Raw genomic sequence first — 23,501 nt, 5'->3', positions numbered from 1 at the left:
TGGAAGCGCCTTGGCGCCCGCCGCCTTCCACTGTCCCCCCAGACCTGGGCCCAGAGCCCTGGCAGGCCGGCCTCCTCCTGCAGCCTGGCTCCTTCCAGCCGGCCCAGCCCGGCCCTGCACCCGTGTGCCGCCCCCGCAGGGCGCCTCGCCCAGGCCCGCCCGGGCCTCCCCTGTGCCCGGCGCTCACCTCGCTCGCGCACGAAGTAGGCCAGGTAGAGGTCCAGCTCCTTGACGGCCACGCCGATGTGGTGCGGCTGCACGCAGAGCACCGGGTGGCCGCACTGCGCGGCCTTCACCAGCCGCTCGCCGTCCGTGCTCTCCAGCGGGATGCCCTTGAACAGGATGACCATGACCAGGTCCAGCCGCCACACCTTGTCGGCCTGGCGCAGGCAGTCGATGCGCCGCATCTTGCCCTTCTGGTCGGGGTTGGACAGCACGCAGCTTGGGGGCTTCTTGCCGGTGATGGCCAGCACAAAGTCCTCACGGAACTCCGGCCGGATGTCCTTGCGCAGCTTGGCCAGCAGCCGCGACGCCCACTTCTGCTTCACCTCGGCCTTCTCGCCCAGCAGCTCGTCCTTCACCGCGCGCTCCTCGTCCTTCGACATCCGCTTCTCATGCTTCTTGAAGTACTTGCGCTTCCGCGCCTGCAGGTTGAACCAGGTGTAGGCAAAGGCGCGCACGTGCGGCAGCAGCGCCTCGATGAACGGGTGGAACTCATCCTGCGGAGGACAGGCCAAGGTCACTGTGCGGCCGCTCCACGCTCGGACCCCGGGGGTGCAGCACTGCCCTTGCGCAGGGTGCCCGGGGAGGTATAGGCCAGGCCGGGGTTCCCAGGTTGCGGGGGTGTTCTGGGACCAGTGCCCAGAGACCCACCGTGCAGCCGGGGACAGAGGGCAGTGTCTCGGGGTTGCTGGAGTGGGGCAGATCTGCACTTTATCATAAAGGGCTACAGACAGCCAGGCAGCATCTGTGTGCAATGGTTCTGACCCCAGGGCCTTTGCACGGGACTGCATCTCTAGGTCTTTTTATTTTTTAACTTACTTTATTATTATTATTTTGAAGCACTGGGAATTGAACCCAGGGCCTTCACACTGAGCTCCAGCCCCAGCCCTTTCTGTTTTTTTTATTTTTATTTTATTTTATTTTTTTGGCGGAACCAGGGATTGAACTCAGATCCTTGTGCTTGCCAGGCAAGTGCTTATTCTACTGAGCCATCTCCCTGGCCCCTCTGTTTTTTTTATTTTGAGATAAGGTCTCACTAAGTCACTAAGCTGCCCAGGATGGGCTTGGACTTGTGGCCCTCCTGCCTCAGCCTCCCAGAGTGCCGGGATAAGAGGTGTCACCACACCCGATTTCAACTCTGTATTTTACTGCAAACTGAGCTACAGATGAGATGAACCAGATGGCTGCAGCTGCAGCCCAGCAAAACTTTATTCACAGAAATAGATGCCAGGCGCTCACCCTGGATGGCAGCTTGCACGCCTCAGCCATGGCCTGGGGGCTCTGCAGTCCCCAGCTGCTTAGAACGGTGCCAGTGCACAGGGTAGGCTCGATTGCTGCAGGAGGAAGCAGGCCCCGAGAACAACTCCCAGGTCTGGGCTCAGGCCCCATGCCGGGCAAGGAGAGGTGACACTGGGGAGTGTGAGTGGGGGCTGCATCAACCCAGCTGTAACCCAAGACAAAAAATGAGGACCAGAGCCGGACTGCGGTCCACACGCCTGTAACGTCCTAATAGAAAGGCAGCCACACTGGCCCAGGCGTGGTGGCACATGCCCGTCCTCCCAGAACTCTGGGAGGCTGAGGCAGGAGAACTGCAAGTTCCATTCCAGCCTGGGCAATTTAGTAACTTAGCCAAAGCCTGTGTCAAATGCAAAATAAAACTGGGCTGGCAATGGAGCTCAGTGCAAAGGGCGAGGTTCAATCCCCAGAACTAGGGGGAAGAAGTACACCAGGTTCCACAGAGAGCAGTGTGGGGTGTCAGAGGCCCCTCTCGATCTCCCCATTTTTTTTAAAGATTTATTTATTTGGTACAGGGTCTCACTACTATGCAGCTTTTTTTTTCTTTTCTTTCTTCCTTTTTTTTTTTTTTTTTTTTTTTTTCAGAAGCGGGCATTGAACTCAGGCCCTTGGACTTGCCAAGGAAACATTTATTCTACTGAGCCATTTCCCCAGTCCCACTACACAGCTTGAACTCATAGTGATCCTCCTGTCTCAGCCTTCCTAGCACTGGGATTATAGGTGTGCACCACCACACCCAGTTTCGGTGGCCAGCACAGTGCAGGGTTGGCACAAAACGCGGTACCGGGGATTGAACTCGGGTCCTTGTGCTTGCCAGACAGGCACTGAGACCACTGAATGACCTCCCCAACCCTTCAATCTCCCCAGCTTCCAGCAAGGACACTGGATGTGCAGATTATCAAGGCGGAGGGATTGGAGAAGAAAGAGGAAGAAAACGTCCTCCCACCCCTGCTGGTCCCTACAGATACACCTTTGCAACATGGGTCCCCTTAGCCAAGGCCCAGGGGCTTATCCCTGATGGTGATTACAACCAGGATTATGATTTTGTGTGCAAGGTGCTGGGTGTGGAACCCAGGCCTGGGCGTGCTAGGCAAGCGCTCACCACTGAGCTGCAGCCCCACACTTTTCATTATGTTGAGATAGGGTTAACTTGTCCAGGCTGGCCTAGAACTTGCAATCCTCCTGCCTCAGCCTCTTGCGTGCACCACCACGCCCAATCATCAGTGGTATTTTTTTTTTTTTTTTTGTCTTTTTGAGACAGGGTCTCAATATGCAGTTCAGGCTGGCCTTGAACTCACTTTGTAGCCCAGGCTGATTTCAAGCTCACAACAATCCTCCTGCCTCAGCCTCCCGAGTGCGGGGATTATCGATGTGCTGCAAATCAATGCTTATTTCCTACTACTTTTGGTATCTTGTTGTTCTGATTATTTTGGTTGCTTGTGATCTTCTAGGAAGCAAGAAAAGCCCCCAAAGTTCTGCTAACCCACCTATAATGGGGAAACTGAGGCTTAGAAAGGGGCCAAGACCTGGTCAAGGTCCTGTAGGTTACAAGGCCATTGTGAGGCTGAGAACTAGCACCCCATTGTCACTCCAGCACCAAGGGAGGCTGAGGCAGGAGGATAGCAAGCGCCGCTGAGCTCTGGCAATTTAGCAGGTTAGCGACATCCTGTCTCAAAATAAAAAAGGCTGGGATGTAGCTCAGTGCAAAGGCTGTGGGTTCAATCCCCAGGGCTGCAAAAACAAAAAAAACCCCAGGATCCTGACCCTCTCTGTAGGGCTGTCAACCCCTGTCCCCGGACAGCCTGTCCTGCCTGGCTTCCCAGGACACAGCGGGCATCCCCCAGACCCCCCAGCTCAGCCAGCTCAGCAACACTCCCAGGCCTTTCTGCACAGTGCCCCTGCCAGCGCCTGCTCTCCGGCCCTGGGTGCTGGGGAGGAGGGGCATCAGATTTCACCTCTTACGGAGGGTCTGAAAATAGCCTGCCGCTGAGGCCAGGGCCCGAAGGGTGAGTCACTGGGACAGCTGAGGGGCACCGGATCCCGGGCCTCCCCTGCTGCCCTGCTCCTGGGGACCAACTGAGCCCAGGGAGGGGGACCTGTCCCACCCGTCCCCACCTGGACACCTTTCCCAGCCTGGGTGCCAGTTGACACAGGGCCCTATTTGTCCCAGGCCACCAGGCTGCTTGCCTGAGAGATGGGAACATGGCCCAGACCACCTGGCCAGGGCAGCAGCAGGAGGAGGAGATAGCAGGGTGAGGCGCAAGATCAATAGTGGCCAGGGTCACTGCCCAGAGGGTCAGGTGGCCAGGACCACAGTGACATGGGCTATGGTTGCCACCCAATCAGGGCTCGCTGGGGACATCAGTGGAGCTGGAAGGGGCAGCTGGGATGTAAGGCGGGGGCGCGGCAAAGGCCCCTTCCTGTCCCTGGGCCTACCTTTCTCGAGCCCCACCCTCCAGCAGGCCCTGCCCCCTACATGTCTCCCCTTCTCCAAGTCCGTCTCCCTCCCAGAGTAGGTGCCGGAGAGGCGGACAGGGGTGGGAACGCACGTCACTGGTGACCCTGGCAGGTCGGTCATGGAGGCAGGAAGACAAACAGCCTGTAACTGGGTCATGGACCTACTGCCTGGTCCTCTTTTGTCCTCCCCTAGGAGGTCAGACCAGGTGAGACATAGAGCCTGTCCCTTTCTTTGTCCCACAAGACCTGCAACAGCCTCTTTCCTAGGCACCTCCAATGCGCTCCCAGGCTTAAGTGAACAAAGACATGCTGCTGAAAACTCTCCCAAACTCCTACACATCCCTCAATGCCCTTTCCCTATTTCCCCCTTCCTGTTCTCCCCAGGATTTGCTCTAAACTAAGCATGGAGCATACAGAACAGGGACCTCTGAGTCCTGAGTCCCTCTCTGTCACCCTCGTGAACTGTGTCCCTCTTCTGGCCTCTCCATGACCCAAGTTAGCAAACCAGAACCCAAAACTATCCTTCCCAGTCCAAAAAGTAAGCATTCCATCAGCCCCTAGTAAGCACCTAATCCACCTCTGCTTATGTGAAACTCCTATACATCCTTCAAAGCCCTCTTTCCAATGCCCCCCTTCTCCATGCTGGAAGAGACTTGCCCGCATTCCCACAGCTGGTGAGTGAGCAGCAGTGCTCACCTCCACACCTAGGTCCATCTAGCATCACAGTGACAAACAAGTAATTCCTTCCCCCAAGGTCCAGGCTTGAGATACTGCTCATCTCACCCTGTGAGGGAGGGATTCAGCTGGCCATTCAGAAAACACTCTGAGCACCTGCTGAGTGCTGGCCTGAGTCGGGGCAGTGCCGAGGCCAAACCCCAGAGGCTCCTCTCTCAGCTGGGACTGACTGCTCCAGGAAGGGCTCTTGTGGAAGGGGGCCCTTGGATAAGCCCTGGAAGCTGATAATCCAGGTGAGGATTTTTCCCCCCCTGGGGACAAAACCTGTGCAAAGGCCCCGGGGCCACATGGAGTCCCGCACTGCGGGAGCCGTGGGGAGGAGACACGGAGGACAGAGACTCTCCTGGTTGTGCAGAGTGCAACACAGCCCTGTCGCTGCACCTGCAGCTGAAGGAAGCCGCCCAGGCCCCCAGTTCCTCATCCCTCATCCCCTCCCCTCACTCAGGTGCTTTATGTCCCGGCCAAACTCAGCCTCATGCAGCATGGATTTTGAACTTTACTTACTGCTGTGTCTCCAGTATTTGGACCAGGAAGGAGACAACTTGGTGATCCCTCACTCCTGCACCCCAAATTACAACTGCCAACGCCCCCCAGGTCTGGCCAGTCAGGGTGAGGCAGGAAGATCTTCCTTTTGTTTTTGTTTTTGTCTTTTTGAGACAGGGTCTCACTGTGCAGTTCAGGCTGGTCTCGAGCTCACAACGCTCCTCCTGCCTCAGCCTCCCAGGGGAGACATGACTGCGCCACCACACCTGGCCCACACTTGGTATTGAACCCAGGGCCTTTGAACTGGTCTTGCTAAATCACTAAGCTGCCCAGGCTGGGTTCAAACCTGAGATCCTCCTGCCTCAGCCTCCCAGGAGAGCAGGGGTGACAGAAGTGTGCCACTGCGCCGGTTAGAGCAGGCATCTTTTTTTTTTTTCCCTGGAACTGGGGATTGAACTCACGCCCTTGCACTAGCCAGGCAAGCGCTTATTCCACTGAGCCATCTCCCCGGCCCTTTTAGGGCCGGCATCTTTCGGCTACTGTGAGCCAGCCCAAAGCCCAGTTAGTTCACTCAGTAATGACAGGATAAAGTTGGAAAACACCCAAAATACGTTTAATGCAACTATTAGTCTATCAATACCACCACCACAGCAGCACTTATTTGGCACCCACCGGGCACCAGTTGCCACACTAAGGGAGCCTATCTGAGAAAAGCATGACTGTGCCCCCCATTTTATATGGGGATGAAACAAGCTAAGGAAGACCAAAGGCCCTTCTGTCAACCAACAGAATCACTCATTCACGAAATGGACATCTATTGAGCACCTACTGAGTGCCAGGCCCTTCTGAATCTCAGAGATCCCTGCCACCTCCTAATCTCAAGCTGCCCAGCGTTGAGGAAACTGTGGTGGTGGGGTGTACAGCCACTTCCCCAGTGTCACCTGCCTGTCACAGAGCTGGGGAAGAGGACACTGTGACTACGGCTTCTGGAGCACAATCTTCAGGGGCACCTGAAAAGCATCGGGGCTTGAGCTTGGGGAGCCTCACGGTGGCCGTGGGACCCAGGTCGGGGAGGCGGGGCTGCACTTGCGCATGCGTGTGGGGCGGGCAGGGGAGATGCAAGGGCCCCTGCAGGCCCGCGGTGGTGGGAGCAGTGGGTGGGGGCGGGGGTCCTGGCTGGGTCCTGGCGGCCTTTGCCATCTACGTGGGGAAAGATGGAGAGAGACAGAGGGAGAGAGAGAATTGCTGAGTCTGCCAGAATTGAAGCTTGGTGATTTACAGGGCGCCTGGCCCTGGCTCTGGGAGGTACAGAGTTGGGAGGGGGAGACAGACAGCGAGGGGGACAGAGAGAGATGGGACAGGGACACAGGCATGGGAGACAGTGGAGGGAGGCATACAGGGCGCCCCCACTGCCCAGTAGCCAGGTGGGCCCTTGGCAGCCGCCCCTCTGCGTCTCTGCCCCTCTCTCCTCCTGAGGTGCTGGGGGCCTGCTCGAGCCCCTGCAGACCCCACCGGGGCCTGCACTCAGCTATCTCAGCCTCCCCAGCCCAGCTTCCGCCTGGGGTCACAGGTGCAGCTTCGTCTGCTCTACTCCACCCAGCAGGAGCCAGGCACGTTTGCCTGCCTCAGTTTCCCTGCTGGGATCCTGGCAGTTGGAAGTTGCCGCCGCTGGCCGCTGGCAGAAGCAAGGAGGCGGAGAAATGAATGAATTCAATTCGGGAGGAGCTGCGGAGGTGGCCTCGGCCCAGGCCCAGCTCGAGGCCCGGGGAACCCTCAGCGCTGCAGCCAGCAGGGATTTGGCCCCAAACCCGGAATAACTAACGTGGCGCTGACGGGAGGGAAGGAGGGAGGGAAGGGGGGGAAGGAAGGCGGGAGGCCACCTCCCCGGCAGGATTTATGGAAGGAGTGGCAGGTCCACACAGTTCCTCTTAGGAGTAAAAGTGAAAAAGTGTTTGAGTCACCGCCGGACCTGGCCGGGGCTCCCAGAATCCTCCAGGGCGCCCGCCGCAGAGGCCCGGGTGGCACTGGGCGAGCTGGCACCAAGCGCTGCCCCCCCAGGTCTGCGGGGCTCCTGGAGGATCCGGGTCGGATCAGCTAAAACGGGAGCTATTTAGGGAGGACCTAGGTTGTAAAATTAGCTGGGCGAGAGATAGAGGCTCAGGGAGACTGAGAGACGATGGAGAGACAGAGACAGGGACATGGGACACTTCAGAGCAAAGGGGACACGGGAAGGGGACAAAGGGGGAGGGAGGAACCGAGAGACACGGAGAGCAGCGCAGGAGGAGACTGAGATGAAGAGAAAGAGGGACCAGCATGGCAGGCAGCCCTGTGGCTGAGCAGTCTGAAGCAGAAAGCTGGGGGTCCTCCTCAGCTGGGGGTCCTCCAGCCCCCATGGGGACCACACAGCAGACTGGGCCTGAAAGGGGCAAACACACAGCAGGGGACCTGAAGGGCCCCAGTTTCCTCTCCAGGGCACAAAGGGGGCAACAAGGACCCTTGGGGGTTGGTGGAGACCCCACCTGCACTGGGCCTAGGTTCTAGTCTGTCTCTATCCTGTGTCTTTGCGCGTCTCTCTGTCGAGTCGGGCAAGGTGAGGTCTTTATGTTTCCACCCCAGCCTTCCTGGGGGCCCTTGCCCTGCCTGGGGGGACACTGAGGACAGGTCGGCACAGCCTGTCTGTGGCTCAAGGCCCCACCCCCATCTCGCAGCAACGTGGACGCAGAGCTGTCCCCAGCTCTTATGGGGGAATTCCGAGACTCCAGGGCGGCCTTCCAACCTCGGACCAACCGACCGCCCTCCTGCCCGGGTCAGCCACCATGTGTCCCCTCCAGTTAGAGGTTGCCTCCAAACCAGTCAGGCCACCTCGCCAGCAGACTTCACAGCTGGTCAAGGTCACACAACCAGCCCCACTGCAGGTTCCGTCATTCTGGGAGCTCCAAGGAGACAGCTGCTTCGGGGGATCCCTTCCCAAAAGCTGCTCATAAAGAGAAACTGAGGCTGAGGGAGGCACTGGGACTTGTCCAAGGTCACCCAAGGGAGCCTGGGGAGGACAGGGCTGAGACCCCCTCAGCACCAGTTCCATGGTCTTTATGACAAGGGGGTGCTGAGGGGTCGTGAACGGGGACCCAACGCTGGCACCTCCCCGATCCCCCAACCCCCCCAACCCCCGGACTCCCAGCTCACTCCAGTGTACTTCTGCAGGGTACACTGGCCTGAGCCTTAGCCCCAGGTAACCCGGGGGGAAACTGAGGCAGGAACCCTCCAGCCCTAAGACACACGGCAGCATTAGAGGGGTGCAGGGCAGAGCTGGGACCAGGATCTGCAGTACAGGGGTGGGGGCTTACAGCCCCCTCCTACATCCCCTTTGCCCAGGTCCCAAGGCTCAGCCAGGGGCATCTGGGAGCCGCGCCAGGGGTGACAGCGAGCCAGGGAGGGGGCAGGTGGCGCTGGCAGCGCCGCAGTGACCCGCCAGGCCCAGCAGCCCGCTCCTCCCGCCCCAAAGCCGCGGCGGCAGCGGCGGCTCAATAATTCACGATCGATGCGGCGAAAATACAGGACAGGGCTGGAGAACTGGGGGTGAGGGGAGCGGAGAACCCACCGCCCCTCTGCCCCGCGCCTCCAACTCTGTGCACCCCCTCCCCCCTCGCACACGTGGGCCGAGTGGGGGAGGCGCGGGCTGGGGGACCCGGAGAGGTCCCCTTCCCTGGAACAGCTGGGATAGGGGCTCCAGAGGGGACCCTTTGGAAGACTCCCAGACGCGGAACCTCGGCTTTGCCTCCTTGGGGGCTCTCCCTCCCGGTCACCCAAGTTGGGGGAGCGTGCCCCGAGTGGGAGGAGGCCAGGATTGCTGCCAAGGCCCCTTGTCCAGAAGTGGGGAGCGGTCCCGAGCTCGGGTGGATGAACTGGGCAGAAATCTCTACTCTTGGGGGGGTCCCCGAATGTGCGCGTGATTTGGGGGAGAGGGGTCCCCGGCCTAACCTATCCTCCACCGGACCCCTGACCCGTGGAAGCAGCAAGAGAGACGCGCGCCCTTTTCGTCCCGCCTTGTCCAGCTTCCAAACTCGGGGTGCGGGGGGCGTGCAACCGGGGGGGGCGCCCTTTTGGGGGGAGGTTTGGGGGGCGCCGGGCGGGGGGGGCGTACCTGGGTCAGACACAGCGGGGACGAATACATCCCGGGCGCGGCGGGAGGTGCAGGGCGGCCGGAGCGGGCGCGGAACTTACTGAGTCATTTTCCAACCCCCCCAGGCCGCCGCCTCCTCCCTCGGGCTCCCGCCTCCTCCTCCTCCCTCGCTCCAGCGCGCGCCTCCCCGATCTCCCCGTCTCTGTCCGTCTCCCTCTTCCTTTCCTGCACCCCCTTCTCCTCCGCGTCTCTCCTCCCTCTCCCTCTTCCCCCCCATTTTTCTCCCCTCCCACTTTGCAAGATCCAACTTTCAAAGAAAAGAGGGAAAAAAGAGCGCGAGTCAGGAAGGAAAGTCCCCCCCCCACACCCACACCCACCCCAAAGTCTCAGGAACCCTCTGTCTGACACTCCCCGCTCTCCTCCACCATCTGCGCGCCCCCCAGACCCACCCCAGTCTGCGTCCGCGAGGACCCCGGACGCCCCCACTGCAACTCTCCCACCCGCATCAAGGGGAGGTGGTGGCGGGGGGGGGCTGGGCAGTTGTTGGACACGGAGGGGGCAGGGCTGGATTTTTAGGCGCGCACCCCCCCCCCCCCGTCCGGCGCCCCGAGCTGGCCGGGAAGTTGCAGGACCGAGCCAAGGGGGGAGGGAAGGAATGAGGCAGTGTCGTGCGCAGAGCGGCGGGAGCGCGCGCCTTTCCCTTAAAGATGTAGAGCGGCCGCGGCCGGAGGCGCGCGTGGAGCGGAGGCGGGGTGCGTGGCGCGGGGCAGGGGCTCGAAGACCCTCTCTCCCTGCGTCTCTGAACCACACAGGGACTGCAGCTCTGGGGCCGGAGAGGTTTGGGAACAAGAGTCCCTCTAGCCGAAAGGGCCTCCCCTCTGCAGGGGCCAAAGGACAAACGGGGTGGGGGGTGTGTGTGACATCGGCCGCGCTCGCAGACTCTCCAGGACCCTGGAAGGACCCCGTCAGGGCAACCTGCAGCTGGCCACATAACCTAGCAACGCCGCTTCCCCTCCTGCGCAGCGATTCCGACAGCCCCTGCAGTGTGCTCCTTGCACAGACCAGGACGCCGGGGCATGGAGAGCATGGCTTGGGGACAGCACCTCCGGCAGAGCCTAGACGTTTTTTCCTCCTTTGAGGTACCAAGGATCAAATGCAGAGCTCTCCGAGGCGAGGCAAGTGCTCCTCCCCGAGGAGAACCTCCAGCCCTTCTGATTTTACTCTGACACACAGTCTGGCAAAACTGCTCAGGCCGCCCTGGTACCCGCCATGCTCCTGCCTCAGCCTCCTGAGCAGCTGAGATAACAGGTGTGCACCAGCAAGCCCGGCCAGGCTCTCGGACCGATGGCCCAGCCGCCCCGAGGCCATTTGTCTCTCCTCTTTTTCCCAAGTGGCCCCGCGGCATTCACAAGGGGTCACCGCAAAAGAACAAAGTCACTTGAGCTGTACACCACTGGGTCACTCACCCCTCCCGGCATGCCTCTCAGCAAGTTGGGTCTAAGGTCCTTGCTCAGGGGCATCGACTACAACCGTGGCAAGGGAAACTGAGGCCTTGAGGATGGACCCCGCTCTCTGGGCTACCAGCTGGCTTAGGAGGCTGCGGGATTCCAGCTGCGCCTGTCCCTGTGCCCCATCTCCACAGAAGGGCAGCTGAAGCTTCAATAAATATTTTTTAAAAAACCTTCGGGGGGGGCAGGATCCCAACAGGATAAATGAGGAGGGGGGTGTTTGGAAATTCAGATGCTAGCAGGGCACAAAATGCTATGTTTTTTTTTTGGCACTGGGGAATCAAACTCAGGACCTTACACTTGCCAGGCAAATGCTTATGCCACTGAGCTATCTCCCCGGCCCCAAGGTGCTATTTCATTAAAGCACCCTATGAACACATATAAGGTGAAATCTAAAATGCATAGCCAGCCAGTGTGGTGGTGCACTTGGAAGGCTGAGGCAGGAAGATCATCACAAAGTTCAAGGCCAGGCTGGGCTACACAGTGAGTTCAAGGCCAGCCTGAATTACACCGCCTGGTTTTGTTTTTGTTATGTTGTTTTCCCTCAACAAACAAACAAATGCACAGATATTTAAAAGTTGAAGTTGACCTCAGCTGGTTCTCCCAGCCTGCATAGAGCCCCAGATGCTCCCAGTGCAGGTGCACACAATAGGTCTACTAAGGACACTTAAGGTGGTACAAGGCAGCTGCCCGATATATCTCCTCCAGCTACACTTTAGCCAGTCTGTGCCTCAGTTTCCTCTCTGTGAAGCACCCCTACATTTTAGATAGATCAATAAATACCTGGTGGCCCGGATACAGGTGCACAAAGCAGGGTATGACTGCCGGATGACAGCACAAATGCCCCCACCTGGAAGCATTCACCTGAAGAGGACCAGTTTGTGACCCCAGAATACTACACTTCCAGGCACAGACCACACCTCCCCTGATCATCTCCAAGGGCTGAGGGGTGCCAGAGTGGGGCAAGCCATAGACCTGAGATGTTGCCCCTTGGTCCCATGTTGGTGGTATCCTGGGCACAGTATGTTCTGACATGCATCCACTCTCCCATGCCAGGACTGCCTCCCCCACATGCAGCCCCCAAGGATACAATCCCCTGGTCCCCCCCCCCAAGCGGGAATTGAACTCAGGTCCTTGCGCTTGCCAGGGAAGCGTTTATTCCACTGAGCCATCTCCCCAGCCCTAGAATCCCCTGGTTGAGGTTTCCTGCTATAGAGTCCAGGAGCTGACTTACAATTGTACAAAGTATCCACATTGTATCCCTTATAAAGTCCTGAATGTGTCCTTTATAAGAACACCTACTATTTCTACATAGTTGGGACTGTATCCTTTATAGCAGTATACTGTAGCTGGGTGTGGTGGCACCTGCCTGTCATCCCGGCACTGGCACTCTCAGAGGCTGATGCAGGAAGATCCCAAGCCTGAGCTCAGCCTGGACAACTTAGCAAGAGACCCTGCTGCAACTAAAAAATTTAAGAAGAATTGGGGGTGGTACTCAGTGCAAAGGCCCTGAGTTCCATCTACAGGACTTGGAGGGCAGTTCTGCTTTTTATGAGACCACATACGCATCCCTATGGAGCTACACACCTGTCCTCCACAAGGCACGCATCTGGTCCCTTGGCTGAGTGGACAGGGAACTCCCAAAGGCTGGATCCTGGTGTGCAGTCACTCAGGCAAAGCTCAGGAAAGCACAGCCACCAGGGGGTCCCACCCAGGATGAGGGTGATGGGCACAGAGGGGCCCTGGCATTCTGCACCCTCCTTCCCATCCAAGGCTCTGTCATGCAATTAAAAAAACAAAGCTTAAAGCTCGAAGCAACCTTCACAGGTCATCTGGGCAGAACCCATTTTACAGATGGGGACCAGAGACTCCTCTAAAAAGAGAATGGGACAGTTCTCTGTCACAAGGGAGAAAGGCAGGGTGTGTCACCATGTGGGAACAGTCAGCCACACCTGGCCTCAAATACCATCAGAGACCTCTAAGGTGCACACAGCCACACACACAGAGCACCCTAACTCCCCCCAACACACCATTCCCAGCCGCCGACCGTCCCCCAGGAGCCCACCCTCCACACCCTCCTGCGGCACACACCTGCGCCCGCAGATGGAAGCTCTGCAGTCACACACAAGCGCCACGCGCTGGGCCGTGCACTTGGGACCACCCCCAACACAAGCACACATCCCTCACCCTCGCTCTGAACGTCCAACGAACTCACACGAACTCACAACTCACGCCTGAGCTGAGTGAAGGGGCACCATGAGGGCACGGGGAGTAGGATAAGGGAAGGACCTGGTTTTTCTCCCCAGGAACGTGGGCCTCTGTGCCCGAGTGTGTGTGTGTGTGTGTGTGTGTGTGCGCGCGCGCGCGCACGCAGACACACACCTGCACCGTGAGGGTGTGTCCTCGGGTGTGTCATGCCCCACACAGGAGTGTGGTGGGACCTGCGATGTCTGTCCCGGCCCCGGTGAGTGTGGGATTCCCGAGGGTAGGCAGGTGCAGCTGTCACTTGGGAGTGCGTCTCTGTCCTCGAGGGACTAATTTTTCTCCCTTTTCCATGGGATGGGGAGTTAAAGAAAAATAAAACAGCAGAAACTCAGGCCAGGCCTCGCAGTTTTTATATTTAGAAAATTATATAAAAATGCGTGAGTGGGGGTGGGGCGCGGAGGGGATTCCCCCGGAGGCGAGAAAACAGCTCCAAGCGCCCGCCCCGTCTGGGCCACCCGGGGCCAGGGCTAGGAGCGCGCCCGGAGCCACACGGGGTCCCCCAGGCAAAGGGGGTCCCCGGGGGCTCCTCGGTCACCCCTCCACCCTGGCCTAGGCCAGTCCTGCGCTTCTGGAGACGCCCCCTGCCCCTGGGGACCTCCAGGGCCGCAGAGGGAGGGGGAACCCCGCGCCCCGCCCAGCCCCAGGCAGGTCGCTGCGCACGCGCAGCCCCGGGTGACCGCGTCCCGGCGCCACCTCGCGCCCAGCCAGGACCACCTCCGGCCCCGCAGATGGGAGACACTGAAGCTGGTGGAGGAAAGAGGACTGGAGCGAGTCCGATGAAGGGCGATTGCGCTTTGTAGAGGCTAAGAAAGCCCTCGTCCACCCCCCACCAGCACCCCGCAGCCTGAGTTACAGGAAAAAGGGAAGGGGGTGGGTGTGTGCGGGGAGGTGGGGTCAGGCAGGCCCGTCCTAGGAACACTCGGCCCCGGAGTCGCACGCACACAGCAACACCCAACTGTCCCTTGGGACGCAGCCATACGACAGTTTCAGCAGCCACCCCCCCAACACACAACCTGCCACCCACTCACTCGGGGACACCCCACGGTCACCCAGGAACGCACAGCGCGGACGCTTTCCCTCTGCTGGCCCGCGGGACGCGCGGAACGGTGACCCAGGCGCACCATGCTGTCGCGCAGCCACACAAAGCTCAGACCACACATAACACACAACACACGTGGATTCTCAGACACCCACGGCCGCGTGCAGAGGACTCGGACGCAGAGATACCGGCGCGCGCAGGTACGGGACCCCGGCCGCGCGCCCGGGGATGCGCTGGGGACCCTCTGGGGGCGCCGGGCTCTCCCGCGCACCGACGCGCGCGCGCAGTACACGGGACCCCCGCCCTCCGAAAGCGGCCGCTGTCTCCGGGGCTAGGGGCGCGCAGCCCGAGGTCCGGGGCTGGTGGGGGTGGCGGGGGCGGGGCCGGGCTGCGCCCCCTCCCGGCCCCAAGTTCACGGCACCTCGGGCCGCGCTCCCCGCCCTCTCCGAGCGGCCATTTTCCGCTAGCTGCGCGCCGTGCTCCCAGGCCTGGCGCCCGCGGGGCCAAGCGCCCCCCGCCCCGCGCCGGCCGCGCGCCCCTTCCCAATCGGGGGTCCTCATCCGGGTGCCGCCTCGGGGGAGGGGGTCGCACAGCCCGGGTCGCGCCCCCAGCCCAGGGTTTGGCCTGGAGGGGGCGGGGAACGGGACGGAGGAAACGGGGGGGGGGACCTTCGGGGGAGCCCCGCCCTCCCCGCCAACTCCGCGGCGCCCGCAAGGGGCCCCCCACTTGGGGTCCCCCGCTGCGCCCCGCGCGCCAGCTCCGCCCCTAGCCCGGGAGGGAGGAGTAAAGGGGGGTGATAGACGAGTGTAAAGAGGGGGGGTCCTGCGAAGACCGGAGAGGTGCGGGGTCCCCGCCTCGAACCCCTCCTCCAGGTGGCCCCCGCCTCCTGCCTCCCCCCTTCACTCTCAGACCTGGCAACTTTCGCTCGGAGCCCACGCACCACCCCTAAAAAGTCCCCGGGCGAAAACGAAAGTGGGGGGGGCGACGTACCATGGCGCTGCGGCGAGGCGGCCAGGCCGGAGCGAGCGCGCTCGGTGCCCGGCGCGGGGGGGCGGGAGGCGGTGGCGAGGGAGGGCGCGCGGGGAGGGAGGGGGTGCGCCGTGCCCGCCCCCCCGGCCCGCAGGACCCTCCCCTTGGCCCGCCCTCCCCCCGGGGCCGCGCTCAAGCCGCTGCGCGCCCCAGATCGCACACAGGCTGCATCCCCGGCTTGGTTCGGCCCGGTTCGGCTCGGGCGGCGCGGAGCAGCGCGGGGGAGGAGGAGGCGGCCCCGGCTCGGTTCGCTGCGCAGGGAGCGGATCCACCTTCGTCGCGGCGCGCGCGCGCTCGCGTACACAGCACACAGCACAGACGCGCGCGGGCTACTCGGGGACACACGCCGACCCGGCGGCTGCCGGGATTCGGGCAGGGACACATACGGACCGGGACCCGCAGCGGGTTAGCAACACACAGCCTGCGGGTGACACTTAGACTCGCGGGGACCCCAGACTCACAGCCTCCCCGCAGGATGCCACCTACGCAGGCAGACAGACACATGGTGACAGCCTGCGGGATGTCACCGGGGACTTGCCTGGAGTGACACCGCAGTCATCAGACCCAGACTTGACCCCTCACTCCCGACCCTGGACCCCTCCCCCAGCCCAACCCCTACACTCCCTCCTGGCGGGCGCAGGTGTCTCCGTACAAAATTGACACACGCACCGCGAGGAGAGATGGGTCAGACGGGGGACACAGACTGGGACACGGAAGGCGGCAGGCCTGGGGTACAGGTCCCCAGGGGGTCTCATAAAGGCTCCAGGCGGTAGTGGAGGGGACCAAGGGGAGGAAAAAAGCACCCCCTGCCCAGTTAGCGTGAATGGTGAGGTCTCCAGCATCAGGGAGGGGCATGGGAGCGACAAATCAGCGCCCCCGACCCTGCCGCAGGCTGTCACGCGTAGGACGCGCCGTCTGGGGTGGGACCTGCCACAGCCCCCACTCCCTGCACCCGCAATGCGCCCCGCAGAGCACGCACTTCCCCTTCCCCCCAGCTGTGCCTCTGGCTCTGTCTAGATGAGGGGGTGCTGCTCCCGCCTGGCCACCCTTACACCTCTTTCAGCCGCTGCAACCCTAGATCCCTGGCACCAAGACTCTGGAATTTCAGAGACCCTTTTGGGGGAACTGGTTGCGGGCTGGCCCAGGGAGAACCCCAGGGCCAGGGTGCAAGCAAAGCCAGGCCTTAACAGTGGCCCAAGGATGCCTGAGTCTGGGGCTTCTGTGAGTTTGTTACGTGATAGATACGGGGACACTGGGAAAATGTCACAGGCCTGTTTTAGTAGTTGCTCAATAAAAACTGACCACATGATAAATACCTCAGTCATGCTGAAAGCATCTACTCTTTAGACACCCAGCTCTTTAGAGGCTGAGGTTTTCTCTTTGTATTATGCATGTCTCCACTGGGCTCTATTTGTCTAATTTTATTTATTTATTTTTGTGTCTCTGAGATAGGTTCTCACTCTGCAGTTCAGGCTGGCCTTGAGCTCACTTTGTAGCCCAGGCTGATCTCAAACTCCCAATGATCCTCCTGCCTCAGCTTCCTGAATGCTGGGATTACAGGCTTGCCCAGCTGTTTTCATTTTCTGAGACAGGGTCTTGCTATGTAGCCCAGGATAGTCTCAAATGTACATCCATCCTCCTGCCTCAGGCTCCTAAGTGCTGTTTTTACAGTCATGAACCACCACACACCCCTCACCTGCTTGCTTGCTCTTTCTTTCTTTCTTTCCTTCTTTCTTTCTACAAATAAACTAAGTCAGGCGGGCTGGCACACATCTATAATGCCAGCACTCGGGAGGCTAAGGCAGGAGGATGGATCGCTGTGAGTTTGAGACCAGCCTGGGCTACATAGTGAGTTCACAGCCAGCCTGAACTGCATAGCAAGACCTGTCTCAAAAAGATTTTTTAAAAAGAAAAAAACTAAATGAAGCTCAGAGAGAGTTCACCTTTCTGTGGACAATAAACAAGACAGAGGGGCCGGGGAGATAGCTCAGTAGAATAAGCGTTTGCCTGGCAAATGCAAGGGCCTGAGTTCAATCCCTGGTTCTGCCAAAAAAAAAAAAAGAAAAGAAAGAAAAGAAAAGTAATAAGCAAGTCAGAAAGAAGTTCACAGACACTAACCTAAACCCTTTCTCTGGGTTCTTGGGCACAGAGGGGTTCTGGAAGCCGCTGTCCTCCCCAACGGAGGCAGGCACTGGTTGGGGTGAGGTGAAGGGGCTCCAGATACCCACTCTGCTCAGCTCAGCCACTAAACTCCCTCTGCTAATCCTGGCTCCAATCCCTGCTTCCCTGCCTGGAGGAAAAAAGGAGGGAGAGGAGGGGCAGGCACGCTGGAGGCAGCCCCACAGGGACTGAAGTTCAGAATGCAGCACTTGGGGGCAGAGGCAGCTGAGCTCAGACTCACACTCCTCCCTGTAAAGTTGCCCTGGTTCCAGGCATGCCCCCAGCCCTTGGCACCAGTCCACCCGTGTGCTGCTGCCCCGGGCCCTGGCCCCTGTCACATGGAGGACAAAACTGAGGCTCTGATGCCCGCCCAGTCCAGCTGGGTGGGAGGGGTCTGGGGGGAGACACCCATCTGAGGCACCTTCTGGGACCCGTGTAGGCTTAGAGTCCCCCTGGTCATGTCCTGTTGCCATCTTGCTTAAAAGCCCCCTCACCTTTTTTCTCCCTCGGCATTTGATTACAGCTGGGCCATTCCCCACCGAGGAGGGGCTGGGCAGTGTACGAGGAAAGGAGAGCCAGGCTCAAGGCTGTGGCTCAGGCTGGCCTTGAATGCGCGCAGGACCCTTAGCCTCTGCCTTCCCAGTGCTGGGATGACAGATTTGCTCCACCATGCTGGGCCCTTTCGTGTTTGGAACCAGGGTCTCACTAAGTGGCTAAATCCACCCTCCTGCTTTATCCTCCCAGAACGCTGGGATTAACCATGCAGGAGGAATTCTTATCTTTGAGGGTGGGGTTGGGGGTTCACACCCAAGACACCCTCTCCACCTGCTCAGCTTTCAGACAACCACAAGGCATCTGGAGGCCAGCGGCTGCAGGCGTCATTACCAGGCCCATTTTATAGATGAGGAAATTGAGGTCACAGATGGCCCAAGGCCCTAGGAACAGCTGTGTGTGGGCAGCGTTTCCGGCCATTATCCCATGGCATGGCAGCAGGCCCAGCTCTGGCGGGCTGGCGGGGAGGCCTTATTAGCCTGCTTGATAGGCAAGGCCTCAGGGGAGAATATGACAGCCCAGGGTCACCCAGGGGGTTAACTGGTATGGCCAAACCTGCCAGGGTCATGGCCCCGGGGCTGGCTCCAGTGCTGCCGCCTGAGCCTACTGCAGAGTCAGCCAGGTCAGACTCCAGTGGGCACCCTGGGCCTGGCCCCAGGGCCTTTGCACGTCCTTAGCTCCCTAGTGAGCCGCACGTAGCCCTCCCCCCATGCTGAGAGAGGAAGCTTCACATGGAGCTTCCGCCCTGACACTTTCAATTATTTATCTATTCTGGTTTTCTGAGACAAAGTCTCACTATGTAGCCCAGGCCGGCCTTGAACTCACAGCAATCCTCCTGACTCAGCTTCCTGAGTTTATTTTTTATTTTGAGAAAGAGTCTTACTAAATCTCTTAGTTACCCAGTCCGGTCTTGAACTTGTGATACTCTTTCCTCAAGTTCCTGAGGGTTGAGATGCTAGCCGTGTGCCACCACGCCCTGACCGGTCTTAATGCCGTGTTTTTCAAGAATCAACACAGATGCAGAAAATCTGTAAGGCACGAGATACCAACATTCCTATGAAGGCGTGAAGGGCTGCTGGGCATTTTGGGCTGGTTTGTTCCGTCCCTGGGCTCCAGTGCACCCTCCCAGTGCCCCTGGGGGCACAGCCCCCACTCCCCTATGGCCACCAGCCCAGGTCTCCTTCCTTCTGCCAGTTACCCTTGCTCTACCAGATCAGAGACCCTGAGGGTCAGTACCCCCACCCTTGGTTTCCCCTCTGGGAAGTGGATGACTGCTTGTCAGTGTCCCCTCTAAGACCCACCTCAGTGACACCCTCTGCCTGCCTCTGACCATCTGTTTATCATTGAAAAACCGGGGCTCTGGGGTTGTGTGGACAAAGCCTGGTGCCTGTAAACTGTGGCCCATGCCTGTCATCCCAGCTACTCAGGAGGCTGAGGCAGGAGGATGTTGATTGAACCCAGCCTGAGCAACTTGACAAACTGAAATTTATTTATTTATTTATTTATTGTTTTGTTTTGTATTTTAGGGAAGAGTCTACAGGGTGTTCAGGGTCTCACTACTAGATTGGACTTGTAGTGATCCATCTGTTTAGAGCCTCCTAAGCACTGGGATTACAGGCGCGCACCACCACGCCAAGTCTCAATTGCTGTCTCAGGGGGCCAGCACGGCAGGCCCAGGGATTGAACCCCTGGCCCGTGCACCTGCTTGCAGGCACTTTAACCCGTTGAGCTATTTGGCCAGCCCTAGAAAACAGGTTGAGGGTGTCATTCAGCAGCAAGCGCTTGCCTCACATGCAAGAGACCTGGACACGGCACCTCGCGTGATTCTCCTAGTGCAGAGCTGCAGGGGGGAAGAGCAGGGCTTTGCCCCGGGCAGGTGGAAGCTATGGAGGGCTGAGGACAGAGCAGGGACCTCTGGCTTGTGCAGGAAGGACGGGCTGTGAGGCGGGGGGTGGGGGGGGGTGTCGGTCGTGAACACCAGGCTGGGTCTCGGGGAAGCCACGAACCCACTGTGTGCTCAGTGCTTTTCTCATCTTCATCAGTACCCCAGGGAGGCACGAGCACCCCATTTGATGGAAAAGGAGATTGGGGCTCAGAGGAAATGTCTCTGCCCGTGTGCCAGTCTGTAGGTGTGTATTACATCCCTCCCGGTCTTCCACAGCTTTCCATTCTTCTCAAATAACAGAGTCTTCCCTGCAGCCCACAGGGCCCGGTTCAGCCCACCTGCACCTCCGGCCTCCGCTCTTCCCTCCCTGCCCTTCCTCCCTCCGCTCCAGCCCCACAGGCTCCTGGCTGCTCCCTCCGAGTGGCGCAGGGCCTTTGCACAGCCCAGCACTCTGCATTCTTTAATCTTCCTCTGAGCTGTTTCTCACATCCGCTCTGTTCAGTGTAATCTTCCATGTCTAGTATGCAGTAGGAGCTCAATAAATGGTTATCGAGGGCTGGGGAGATAGCTCAGTGGCACAGCATCTGCAGGCCAAGCACAAGGGCCTGAGTTTGATCCCTGCCCCCCCCCAAAAAAAAGTTTAGTGAGTTAATGAACTTTTAGCTCTGACACACTAATGCCAGTACAAGGGCATATGTGGAAGCAGTGGGTTCCTCCAGTCCAGCCCTTAGGGCTGGGGTCAGGAAGAGCCGGGGAGCCCCATTCGTGACATATATAACCATCGGTTTTGAGACCAGAGAGACCAAATTGTCTTGCCATTGGAGCCAATGAGCTTCACTTCTGGGTGGAACCTGACTCAGTGGGACATTCTTATTGGCCAGAACATATCCAGTACTCTTCTGATAGGTCAGATGAGGGTTCTGTCTCTGATTGGCCCTTTCTTCTGGCCTGCAAAGGACTATCTCTGATTGGCCCTTCCATCCACAGGGTGCAGTCTTGATTGGTCAGGCTCCAAGGCGGCGTCTCCCATAGGCCCTTCCTTCCAGGCGCAAAGCACTATTGGTCCTTCCTTCTTGGCAGTGTCTCTAATTGGCTCTTCCTTGGACTGCCTGTCCTGGGACTCCATCCTCTTCTGTCCTGGTGCCCAGTTCTGAGCTGCTTTGGTAGCTTCCTGGCGGTGCCCGCGGGGCCTACAGCGGCAACTGCCCAGGCACGCTGCCCAGCCATTTTGCAACCGTGGCTCACCCCAGCCCTTCTGCCAAGTTTCCGCAGCCGGGTCATGGCAAGCGTGCGGCCTGCCCACCCCTGCCCAGGTGTGCGCCGCGCCTGCCCTGCTGGCTCCGCCTCCCTGCCGCGCGGCCCAGGATGCCCCTCTCTGGGCTTTAATTCTCCTGAGCTAAACCAGAACTTGGAAAGTTAAGTGTTTTAGGGGTGCTTTTCTCCTGCACAGAACACATGGCCCCAGAGGAACATATTTGGCTGTCACTCCTGGAGAGGGAGTGCTGCTAGTGTCCGTGAGGATGGGGGATTTGGCTTTGTGTTCTGCAATATGGACAGCCGTCATTGTTCACTGAACAAACAGTTGTTTATTCATTCAACAAACCAACGTGGTACTGCAGACCAAGCCCTTCTGGGCAGCCCTCATGTGCCTCCTGGCACTGGGACGATGTTGGTCAGTGTGCCCTTGCTGTGTGCGGGCCACAGCTGTGAGTCTGATCCCACAAGTCGTGCTGTGTCCTATTTCACAGATGTGCAGACTGAGGTGCAAAGTCACACACACAGCTTGAGGCCACCTGGTTCTACTGCTGGCAAGAGAGACCTAGGCTAGACAGCCGGAGCACTGCCGAGCCTTGGCTCTGGGGAGCAGGAAATGTATCCAATTTCTCTCCCTCCCTAGATACATTTCCTGTCCTTGACAGTTTTTTTTTTTTTTTTTTTTTTTTCTTTTTTTGAGACAGCCTGGCTGTGCAGCCCCAGCTGGCCTGGGACGATCCTCTTGCCTCAGCCTCCAAGTGCTGGGCTGACAGCCCTGTGCCACCACACTGGCTGGGTCCTTGAAAGGGAAGCAGAGTGAAAAGCAACAGAGCGAGACCCCGAGGTGCCCTGCAGGCGTGGAAAGCACGGTGTCCGGGCGTCCGGCCGAGCCGGGTTGTAGTCCTGGCTGCTCTGGAACTGGACCCAGCTTGGCACATCTGTGGACAGCAAGTCCCCTGAGTGCATGGAGTTGCTTCCAGGCCTATGTGGGCGCTGCCAGCCAAGGCCTCTGCCCAAAAGGCCTGGCACAGGTGCCCTGGGTGGGGGCTCAGGTGCCATCTGGACCCGGGAGCCACTGTACATGCCAGGCCCTGTGCCTGCCCAGCAGAGCTGTCCTGGGAAGTGCCATGTACAACTCCCGGCATGTCTCCTTGTATGGGGGAAACTGAAGCACAGGGGCCTTGCGGTGGGGGCACAGGATGACTTGGGGGTGCAGAGCAGCCTGTTCTGGCCTTATTAGAGTATTTCCCAGGCTGACCAGCTCCTGAGGTGTGGTGTGGCCTCAAATGAATTGCTTTTCTTCTGGGCCTCAGTTTCCCCACATAAAATTTGGGCTTTTTTGGCAGTGCTGGACACTGACCGCTTCATACTGGCTCTACTCCCAGCCCTCCAGCTTTTAATCTTTTTTTTTTCTCTCTCTCTTTTTGAAATAGGGTCTCACTATGCAGGTCAAGCTGGCCTTGAGCTCACTTTGTAGCCCAGGCTGTTCTTGATCTCACAATGATTCTCCTGCCTCAGCCTCCCAAGTGCTGGGATTATAGAGGTCTACCACCAGACCCAGCTAAATTTTTTTTTTTTTTCCGGAACTGGGGATTGAACTCAAGCCCTTGTGCTTGCCAGGGAAGCACTTATTCCACTGAGCCATCTCCCTGGCCCCTAGCTAAATTTTTTATCTTTGAGACAGGTTCTCACTAAGTCACTAAGGTACGAAGGCTGGACTTAAGGGACAGCCGGGTGCCAACCTTCCAGCTCAAAGAGGCAAGTAGGCCAGAGCCTGGGTAGCAGGGACCAGAGACAGCTAGGTGGCAGCCAGGGACACACAGTGGGGAGTCTGACCCCTCTGCCGTGGCAGCCAGGGAGGAGGTGGGAGCTGGGCTGGTGCCCAGGGCGGGTGGGTAACGACAGGAAGTCGGTTACATACAGTCGTTGGCACAGTGATTTCCGGCACTGCTGTGGGTTCTGCAGAGGGGAGGAGTGGCCAGGCACCCCGACATCGCCACCCACCCTGGGCGTCTCACACGGAAGGGAGAGGCAGGCTCGGAGCAGTCCCTGCACACCTGGCCTGGCTGGCAGAGGTCGCATTAGCTCTGATCTCGGGCTCCCTGGGGCTGTGTGGAACCCTAGCTGGAGACGCCAGGCTGGGCGAGGACGGGCCTGGGCGGGGTACCGAGTGGCCGCGCCCCAGCCCACCAACTTGCACAGCTTGGATGGCTGCGGCCAGAGCCAGGGCCGCGCACACCGTCAGGCAGGTATTGCTGCAGCGCTCACAGCACCAGGAGAACCTGACAGACAGTGACTGTCTTCTCTGGGGGGTGCGGCCCCTGGTGATCCTGCCCTGGGACTCCAGCGACTCACAGCTGGGGGCACATCTGGGCTGTTACTGGTTTTGTTTTTTTAAATTGTGTGTGTGCGTGTGTGTGTGTGTGTGTGTGTGCGTGTGTGTGTGTGTGTATTGAAAGCAGAGCTTTAACACTGAGCTCCAGGCCCAGCCATATA

The 23,501-nt window shown here is 59.2% G+C and overlaps 1 protein-coding gene and 1 long non-coding RNA gene across 9 annotated transcripts in view; one reads left to right on the top strand and one right to left on the bottom strand.

The window, feature by feature from the left end:
- Positions 1-15,195, bottom strand: part of Nfic (nuclear factor I C) — a 50,420-nt gene extending 35,225 nt beyond the window's left edge. For 2 of the 8 annotated variants that reach the window (XM_023716861.1, XM_004632731.3), the window contains exons 1-2: positions 9,335-9,479; positions 188-719 (exon numbers count right to left, since the gene is read on the bottom strand). In XM_023716861.1, the coding sequence (XP_023572629.1) occupies positions 188-719; positions 9,335-9,364 (562 nt within the window). In that variant the 5' untranslated portion in view covers positions 9,365-9,479. Of the gene's footprint in view, positions 1-187; positions 720-1,461; positions 1,627-8,008; positions 8,168-9,334; positions 9,486-15,115 lie in introns of those variants that run through there. The other 6 variants (XM_023716855.1, XM_023716860.1, XM_023716859.1 and 3 more) reach the window with 6 other exon arrangements.
- On the top strand, positions 13,825-19,992 carry LOC111817144. Its single transcript, XR_002821404.1, has 3 exons — positions 13,825-14,325; positions 18,804-18,896; positions 19,909-19,992. It is a non-coding gene; the product is annotated as an uncharacterized LOC111817144 (long non-coding RNA).
- Positions 19,993-23,501: the final 3,509 nt, after the last annotated feature.

This window comes from Octodon degus, unplaced genomic scaffold (assembly GCF_000260255.1).
Source record: "Octodon degus isolate 3935 unplaced genomic scaffold, OctDeg1.0 scaffold00050, whole genome shotgun sequence".
NCBI lineage: Eukaryota > Metazoa > Chordata > Mammalia > Rodentia > Octodontidae > Octodon > Octodon degus.
The sequence above is the reverse complement of the archived record's forward strand: the minus strand, read 5'-3'. Positions and strand labels throughout refer to the sequence as shown.